The following is a 10,000-nucleotide window of genomic DNA, read 5'->3' as shown; positions in this document are numbered from 1 at the left end:
CCCGTAATACTTTCTTTTCAGTTTTGGACAGTTTCCTTTTGGCAGGTATTTCTGTGACAAATACAGCAGAAAAAAAAAAAAACTCTCAAGAAAAATACAAATATAGACAAATAAATATAAGTAAAGGAAATTTCTATTCACACACACAACAATGAAAATTTACTCACAAGGCTTTGTTTAGCCTGAGACACACACACACATTATATATATATATATATATATATATACACACACATAATCATCACATTCCTCGTTTAATGTCTGCTTTCCATGCTAGCATGGGTTGGGCGACTTGACTGAGGACTGGTTAAACCAGATGGCTACACCAGGCTCCAATCTGATTTGGCAGAGTTTCTACAGCTGGATGCCCTTCCTAACGCCAACCACTCTGAGAGTGTAGTGGGTGCTTTTACGTGCCACCGGCACGAGGGCCAGTCAGGCGGTACTGGCAACGGCCACGCTCGAAATGGTGTATTTTACATGCCACCTGCACAGGAGCCAGTTCGGTGGCACTGGCAACGATATATATATATATTCTTTCATTCTTTTACACATTTCAGTCATTTGATTGCGGCCATGATGGAGCACCGCCTTTAGTCAAACAAATCGACCCCGGCATTTGTGCCAATCCATAACTAACAATATTAACAAGAATATCAACAATGATAATTAGTAAAAGTGGAATTACCAATTTCTTCATCTGAGTCTGAGTCAAATTCTTCAAAACATTCTTCCTGAATAAGAAGAAAAAAAAAAAAAAAAAAAAAAAAAACACAAAAGAAAATCATATCATGTCAGTAATATATATATATTAAGGAAAGGCAGAGGCCAATACAGCTTGGCACCAGTGATCACGCGACTCATTTCTACAGCTGAGTGAACAGGAGCAACGTGAAATAAAGTGTCTTGCTCAAGAACACAACACACAGACTAGTCTGGGAATTGAACTCATAACCACATGATTGTAAGCCCAATGCTCTAACCACTGATCTTTGTGCCTTCACTATATACAATTAATTATGTTTTAACGCTTAAAGAAATGCCAGTCTCTAATTATGGGATGAAGTCGGGTGAAGGGGTCTTCAGATGGTGGACCTCACTGAAGAGATGGCAGGGATCTGAGGCTCCTGACTGAGACAAGCTAAGTAAAGTCACAGTCAACCTTACATACAGGTGTGTCCTTTAAGGCCATGTCCTCACTCCTTCTCCCAGCCTATGTCTTGCAGGTGCTGGTGCCATGTAAAAATGCACTCATGCTGGTGCCACATGCAATGCACTTGTGCTGGTGCTGTGTAAAATGCACTCATGCTGGTGGCACATAAGCAGTACCCAGCACATTCTGTAAAGTGGCTGATATTAGGAAGGGCATCCAGCCATAGAAACCAAGCTGAAACAGACAACTGGATCCTGGACAGCTCTCCAGCCGGACAGCTCTCTGGCTGGACAGCTCCTGTTAAATCATCCAACTCATACCAGCATTGAAAATAGATGTTAAATGATGATGATGAAGTTCAGCTAGAGAGATTGGTGCTGGTGGCATATAGCTTATAGACCCTTGGTCCACTGATATCAATGACAGTCACTTGAGGTTATGGGTGGGACGGCAAAGTGAGGAACATATTGGACTACCAACACATAGTTTCCAAACCACTAGAGACAAATCGTTCTATTCTTGGACAGAACATTTTCTTTAGTTATTACTTTAGTTCGTTTGGCTTTTGGAAATAGAAACCAGATCACCTGAAGCAATGAATTGCTTTATTCATTAAACATTTAGGAACAGGCACCAGATCAGCTCAAGCAGTGAATTTGACTTATTTATCTACCTTTTAGGAATAGACACTGGATCAAATTAAGTGTCTTCTGTTATGGTCCCCAGGCCAACTTAAGTAATGAGCTGTCCTATTAATCTATCTTTTAGGAATAAGTACTGGATCAGTTAAAGCAGTGAATTTCCTTAGTCATTAATCTTTAGGGGAATAGGCATCAGATATCTTAAGGAGTTCACCTAGCTTTTGAGAATAGGTACATAGATACTACATAATATTGCTCTCAAGTTTTGGCACAATGCCAGCAATTTTGAGGAAGGATAAGTCAATTAGATTGACCCCAGAGCTCAACTGGTGCTTATTTTATTGACCCTGAAAGGATGAAAGGCAAAGTCGACCTTGGTGGAATTTGAACTCAGGATATAAAGATAGATAAAATGCCACTAAACATTTTGCCTGGCATGTTTATGGTTTTGCCAGTTCACTACCTTAGATACCAGATCATATAAGTTGGTGAATTGGCAAAATTAATAACATTGGACAATATACCTCATGGTGTTATAAGTCTTTACATTCTGAGCTTAAATTCTGCCACAATCGAATTTGCCTATCATCCTTCTGGGATCAATATAACAAAGTATCCTAACATGCAATCAGTTCATTCCTGATATTTTCTAAGAATATTTGCTGTTTCTTCACCACTATTACAATGGCTTCTGCTTCTCTTAGATCCATGTAGCTTAAAGAAGCTTGAACTTTCACTGGTTGATGTTAATAGAGGTCAAAAAATAATTAGGCAATGAGAAAGTTCCAAAGAATTGCCTTTTTATGTCTTTTGGTGGTGAAAAGATTGCACAAAGTGTTAAGTATGGAATCAGGGAAGAAACTAAATTGGACTAACACAAAAAGAGAAAAATAATGGGGAAACTGGAAATGTTTGGGGAAGATTAGTGTATGGGTTGTTAGTTCAAAAATAACCCCCCACCCCAGAAGTCATTGCAGTCATGGTTAAGATAAAAGACACAGATCATTTGCATTTCTAGTTAGTTATACATGGATTTGGTTGATGAGATTTGCATTAGTTTAATGAAGATATTTGCAGCAAGATAACAGAAAGGATTGTGTAAGATGAGAAGAACAGAACAAATTAGATGAATGTCCTTTTGATAGATTAAAGGTTCAATGTAATCAGAAAAGTTTTTCCCATGTTGAACAGATTATTGGAGAAATTCTAATCAGGTAACAGTAAGTATAAGCAAATATTTGATGTAGAGAAATAGTATCCTGTTGTACAATATCATTGTGCTCCCAGCTAAAACAATGAATTCAGATTATGTTCAGATAATTAAGCAATAATAAATACATAGCAAGAAACAATGAGTGTGTGTGTGTGTGTGGGGGTTTCATTGGTAGAAATGCTAGAAACAGCAGGTAACTAGACCTCAACTTAACACTAAACCATTTTAAAAATGATGGGCACATTCAGTTGTAAAAGGTAGTTTAAGATGATGTACTATGATTGAAAATAAATGACAGGATGGTCCCAGTTGGAATGTTTTTGAATATAAATCTACTGAATTAATAATAATTAAGCACCAATCTATTTAGGACAGATAATCCTATCCAGAGGGAAAGTTTAGCCAACTTTCTTAATGCTAGAAACAGCAAGCAACTAGACCTCAACTTAACACTATACCATTTAAAAAAATAATAGGCACATTCAATAATAAAGGTAGTTTGAGATGATGTACTATGCTTGTGGCCTAATGTGTTAATATCTTTCTTTTGTTTTGCTTCTTGTTTTTTTATCTTTTAGTCTGGAAGGGAATAATGTCCATGAGCCTTTGCAGGGCTGCTGAGACTGGTGAGAAGGAGGGAGTTATACTCAGAGCAGAGAGCTAAACCCAAATGCTTGCAACACTGCAGAATTTGCTAAAATCACTATAGGTTCCAGGTACACTATAGGCTATTAAACTAGGTGATAGATTAAACCTTTAACCTAAGTAGATCATGGTAGGATTTGAACACAGAATGTAAAGAACCAGAACAAATATTGCAAAGCGTTTCATCTGACACTCACAATTAGATCGGTCAACCATCCTACACTGGTATATTATTTATTGACCCCAAAAAGATGAAAGGTAAACACTGACCCAGGAGGGTTAGAACTCAGAATGCCAGAAACCAAAGGCATTTCTTTTGATGTTCTGATGAGTCACCTATTTTAGTCCTTGTGTTGGTGAAGAAAGAATTAAGGTTCTTAACTACAAAAACAGCCATAGGTGTGGCTGTGTGGTAAGAAGTTTGCTTCCCATCCACATGGTTTCAGGTTTAGTCCACTGCATGACACTTTGGACAAGTGTTTTCTACTACAGCCCTGGGCTGACCAAAGCCTTATGAGTGGACTTGGTAGTTGGAATCTGAAAGAAATCTGTCATATATGCTGAGACCCCCTTCGGTCATGACTGACCATGGGATTGCACCTAGAAAGCTACCCTCCCAGGCACAAGTCCGGGTAAGGTTGTTTATGGAAGACCAGCAGTTGCCCATGCATACCAGCCTACCCTCTCCACACCTCTAGTGTTATCCAAGGGAAAGATAAAGGGGCTGATACAGCTTGGCACCTGTGACCGCAACTCATTTCTACAGTTGAGTGAACTGGAGCAATGTGAAATAAAGTATCTTGCTCAAGAACACAACATGCAGCCCAGTCTGGGATTTGAACTCACAACCTCACGATCATAAGCTCAACGCTCTAACCACTGAGCCATGTGCCTTCACTGTCATATATATATATGTGTGTGTGTGTGTGTGTGTTTTTGTCCTTTGCCACTGCTTAACAACTGGTGTTAGTTTGTTTACATCCCTGTAACCTAGCAGTCCAGCAAAAGACATCATAAAAATAAGTCCCAGACTTAAAAAAATAAAATAAGTAATGGGGTTGAGTTGTTAAATTAAACTCTTCAAGATGGTGCCCTAACATGGCCACAGCCCACTGATTGAAACACGTAAAGAAATATAGGATAAAAGACTATATCTTAATTGACTTACCTCTTTGTGTTTCAATGAGTAGTAGAGGGCATTCTCCTGCTGCTGTTGTATGTGTCTTAGAAGAAACTGAGAAAGAGAATTTTCATTCTTGGCCATAATACTATTAGCCTTTTCAACTCTTTCTTCTTCAGTTAGATGTTGCCCAATGAGTTCTTCATATAACAAAGGATCACGAGATTTCATGGCATCTTCAGTGAAGTATTCATCGCCTATAGACATCATTTCCATCAGCGCTTTGTATCGTCGGTTCTTGACTTTTTTTCGTTTGTAATTTTTACTATCCCACTTTTGTATCTCACTGAGATGAAAGTCTATTTCATAGTCTCCGGCATATTCCTGGAAACAGGGTATATCTTTCATGGCAAGATGCTGTTTGAAACGAGCCAAGAACAGATGGGGTTTATTTTCAAATATTTCACGAGCAATTTCGTATTTCTGATTTGGGGTCAGGTCTGGCTCATTTCTCTGTTGGTGTTTAAAGTGCGCAGATGAATGCGCTAGTCTCTGAAGCATGTCTTCAACATGTGGCTTGAGATCTCTATTTGAAGTGGGTGGCTGAATGAACTGTGAACCTTTATCATCACTATTACCCTCTAGTGGAATATCAGTCAAATTATCTCCAACAACAGAATTTAATCTTTCTGATGATTCGTCATCAAGAAGCATATCTGATTTAGAAATATCTTGGCGGTCATCATTCTCTTCACCACCTAATTGAAGTCTCTGTATATCAGGTTCTTCAGAAATGGTTTCTTCAACTTCCATTCTGGAATATTACAAAATGTACTTCAGATAAATAAAATAATATTAGATTGTTACGTTGGTATAAAGCCACAAATCTGTGGGACAAGGGGAGGAAGTATAGTCGATTTAGTTGATACCAGCGTGTTACTGGTACTTATTTTAATAACTTTGGCAGGGTTTGAATTTGGATTTCAAACATCAATGATATAAGGCAGAATGAAAAACCACAAGGTACTCTACTGCTTCTGTTGTGTTAACTCTAAACCTTTCACAGCAATATCACTAATGAAATACACAGCCTGTGTGTTACAATTCATTCTGAAAATAATCAAAAACTAGGGAGAATTTAGTACAATAGCCAAATTTTTAACTATGAAATCAGCATTTTGAATATCACAAAATGTTGAAAGTTGGTAATGAGTATAGCAAAGAATTTAGCGTACTGGTAGGAGTTCACCAAGGATTAGCTTTCAGCTCCCTCTTGTTTATCATAGTCCTCCACGCCATAACGGAGGAATTTAAGACTGGCTGTACTTGGGAGCTCCTCTATGTTGTGGAAACTATGTTCAAACTGGCTATATCCAGCCTGTCCCTGCTGTCAACCTTAATGGCTGATAAGTAAGCTTCTTAACCACACAGCCATGCTTGGACCTACATATGTATGCTAGTGTGTATGTGTATATGCATATATATGTGTATATGCATATATATGTATATATGTACATATCGTATATATGTATATACATATGTATCATATATATATATGTGCATATATATGTATCATATAATTATATATATGTATATGTTTGTAAGTATGCCTGTAAAAAGCACCAGTGCTGGTGCTACATAAAAAGTACTCACTATACTCTGTAAAGCAATTGGTATTAGGAAGGGGATCCGGCTGTAGAAACCATGCCAAAACAGACAACAGAGCCTGGTATGGTTCCAAGCCTTGCCAGCACCTGTCAACCATCCATCCTAACCCAGCATGGAAAATGAATGTTAAATGATGACGATGACGATGATGACGTACACACACACACACACACACATGTACAGACACAAACAAAATTAGTATTTCGTTTTACATACTCAGAACTTGTAGAGATGAAAGTTGAACAGACAAATAAAATAATAATTTTACTATATACAGAGTACATCCAAAGGAAAACTGAATATATAGGGCAACAGGTGTAGTATGCAAGAGAGAAGACTGTGCTGGTACAGTCATGTGATGCATATGGATGAGGACAGCTGCATCAAGAAGAGCTGATCTTTAATTGTGGAGGGATCATGAGGAAAGGGAAGATGTGGAACAAAGTGGTGAGAGAAGATCTTCAGACATTGGGCCACCATCTGGTGGTTTGCTGTGCTTGAGAAGACACATCAAGCTAAGTAACATTGTGGTTGTACTTGCATACAAGCATGGCCCCAGCATCCCACTTCAGCTGAGCAACCTTAACCCTTTCGATACCAACCTGGCTGAAACCGGCTCTGGCTCTGAGTACAAATCTCTTGCTTTCATAAGTTTTGAATTAAAATCTCCCACCAAACTTTAGTCACAATTTATGTTCTTAACACTAGCTTAATGGTAACTAAGTTATTTTACTAAATTATTTGTTATATTCAAAGTAATTGAAAGAAACACGGAGCATCTCAAAATAAATACAGTAACGAAAGGGTTAATCTTGTGGACTTGTGGGGTGCTGGTGCCACATAAAAAGCACCTGTGTCTGTGCTATGTTAAAATGCTGGTGCCAGGTAAAAGTGCCCATGCTGGTGCTGCATAAAAGCACTCAGTACACTCCGTAAAGTGGTTGGTGTTAGGAAGGGCATCCAGCAGGAGAAGCCATGCCAAAACAGATGTGGAGCCTGGACAGCTCTTCAGCTGGCCATCTCCTGTCAAGCTGTCCAACTCATGCCAGTTTGGAAAATGGACGTATGATGATAACGATGATGATGATGACAGTACTTAAGTGCATTATATCTCACCAGAGACGTGTGAAAGAGGAGACAGAAAACAACCAATAACACAAAGTAAAGAAAGGAAATAATGGAAGCTAAAGACACACGCAGAGAGCACAGAGAGAGATAAAGAAAGACAAAAATAAAAATAAAATAAAAAATAAACAAAAAAAAAACTAGTAAAAGAGTCATAAAGAGAAATCTTGAAAACTGTTAGTATCCCTCAATCATATATTAGTATATTACGTTCCAGCATTAAAAATACTTTCACAAACTTTTCTGAGAAGTAGATAACTATTTCTATTTTATAGTTGAGTGATATTACACCCATCTATAAAATATATTGTTTAGCTGTTCACGTAAAATTCTGAATCTGTACAAAGTACTTAATCCGAATATAAGATAATAAAAACAACAACTTTGTTTTGTTTTGCTTTGAAATCTTAAGTAAATAGTTAATATATTTGAAATACTTTGATGAAATATTGATGCCCAGTACAATAATCTGAACGTGTCTCGTCTAGCCAGTGGATTAAATATTAATAAATGAAATAGTTTTGAATGTGTAAGTAAATAAGTGTAGTTTGTGTACACATGTTTGTCTCAATGTTTTGCCTCCTACTTTAAATGATAATATAGACTCAGGATATAAAATTAAAAAAAAAAAGTAAAAAAAAAAAAAAAAAATCACATCCCTATAACACTTTCTTTGGTAAATAACATAGATACCTATGTTTACTTACAGACTACTGTTTATAGATAAGTGTAGGCGCAGTGGTTAGGGTGCAGACTCGCGGTCATAGGATCGTGGTTTCGATTCCCAGACCGGGCATTGTGAGTGTTTATTGAGCGACAACACCTAAAGCTCCATGAGGCTCCGGCAGAGGATGGTGGTGAACCCTGCTGTACTCTTTCACCACAGCTTTCTCTCATTCTTACTTCCTGTTTCTGTTGTAACAGTAATTCAAAGGGTCGGCCTTGTCACACTGTGTCATGCTGAATATCCCCGAGAACTACGTTAAGGGTACATGTGTCTGTGGAGTGCTCAGCCACTTGCATGTTAATTTCACAAGCAGGCTGTTCCGTTGATCGGATCAACTGGAACCCTCGACGTCGTAAGCGACGGAGTGCCAACAACGACTGTTTATAGACCAGTGCTTAAGGGTGTTTGTATTCGTGATCATAAGATTGTGGTTTCGATTCCTGCACCAGGCACTTTACAATATGTACTGGGTGCATTTTATCAAGGTACCATCACTGAAGGGGTTGTCATGTCCTTGGTAATAAAACACCAGTTATGTATCTATATGTACATGTAGATGAACGTATATACATACATGTACATATATATGCATATACTCATATATTGTTTATATATATATATATGTACATATATATATGTATTTGTATATATATATACATATATATATATATTTGTATATATATATATATAGATATATATATATATATATATATATATATATGTGTATGTACACACCATTTTCAGAACACAGTTTCACTGAGTTGGCAGTGGTCTTCTCAAGAACTGCACATTGCTAGTCATCGTGGACCCTTGCCATTTCTTCCTTGAGATTTAAAGACCTGATATCAGTCTTTACCATTCCATCATATGTTATGTCTTCTTGCATCCCCCACTACTACAAGCTCCATGCACATTTAGTGATTGGTACTTCTTTATACAGCAGTCTTCATCCAGAGGCATCATAAATCCATACCAGCACATCTTCTTTCTTGCATACCGATTCCTCTTATGCCCAGTTTTTCTCTCAGCAAAATTTGTACTCTCATTTATGCACCCTAACATTGCATATCCAATGAAGGAGGCTCCCTTAATTTCTTTTCAGTTTTCTCAATTCAAGGTCCATGTTTTACTACCACGTAGCATTTCAGTTCTAACACAAGTGTCATACAATCTGCTTATCATATAATAAATAAATAAATAAATAAAATAAATAAATCTTGGTTGCCAGTAGTGGCAGGAACTCCTTGAACTTCTTCCAGCCTGTTCTACACTGGATGCTATATTTTCAGAGCAAGCACCTTCTCCTCTGCTAATTATATCTATCATGTAACAAAAACCATCAACTGTTTTTACAGTGAGTCATTTAGATATTCAAGAGAATCTATTTCTGAAGTGCTCGTAGTATGTCTGTCAAATATGAAGCCTATTTTCTCTGCTATTTTAAATTTCCACTACATCTCTTACGTGCCCATAGCTGATATTGGGCACAGTGTATAGACTTTATACCTACTTTTCCATCCTGAATATTGAGTTAGGGCATTTCACTGAAGATATTAGGATCCCGTCTTTTACATACATACATACATACATACATACATACATACATACATACATACATACATACATACATACATACATACATACATACATACATACATACATACATACATACATACATACATACATACATACATACATACATACATAC

At 37.4% G+C, this 10,000-nt stretch overlaps 1 protein-coding gene across 1 annotated transcript in view; it reads right to left on the bottom strand.

The window, feature by feature from the left end:
• LOC106880416 (coiled-coil domain-containing protein 97) overlaps positions 1-10,000 on the bottom strand; it is a 14,452-nt gene that overhangs the window by 1,395 nt on the left and 3,057 nt on the right. Inside the window, exons 2-4 of the mRNA XM_014930333.2 lie at positions 4,821-5,586; positions 689-734; positions 1-51 (exon numbers count right to left, since the gene is read on the bottom strand). The exon at positions 1-51 is cut by the window's left edge and continues 64 nt beyond it. Coding sequence (XP_014785819.1) covers positions 1-51; positions 689-734; positions 4,821-5,585 — 862 coding nt within the window. The 5' untranslated portion in view covers position 5,586. The remainder of the gene's footprint in view (positions 52-688; positions 735-4,820; positions 5,587-10,000) is intronic.

This window comes from Octopus bimaculoides, chromosome 3 (assembly GCF_001194135.2).
Source record: "Octopus bimaculoides isolate UCB-OBI-ISO-001 chromosome 3, ASM119413v2, whole genome shotgun sequence".
Classification (NCBI taxonomy): domain Eukaryota; kingdom Metazoa; phylum Mollusca; class Cephalopoda; order Octopoda; family Octopodidae; genus Octopus; species Octopus bimaculoides.
This window is presented reverse-complemented; position numbering and strand designations above follow the sequence as displayed.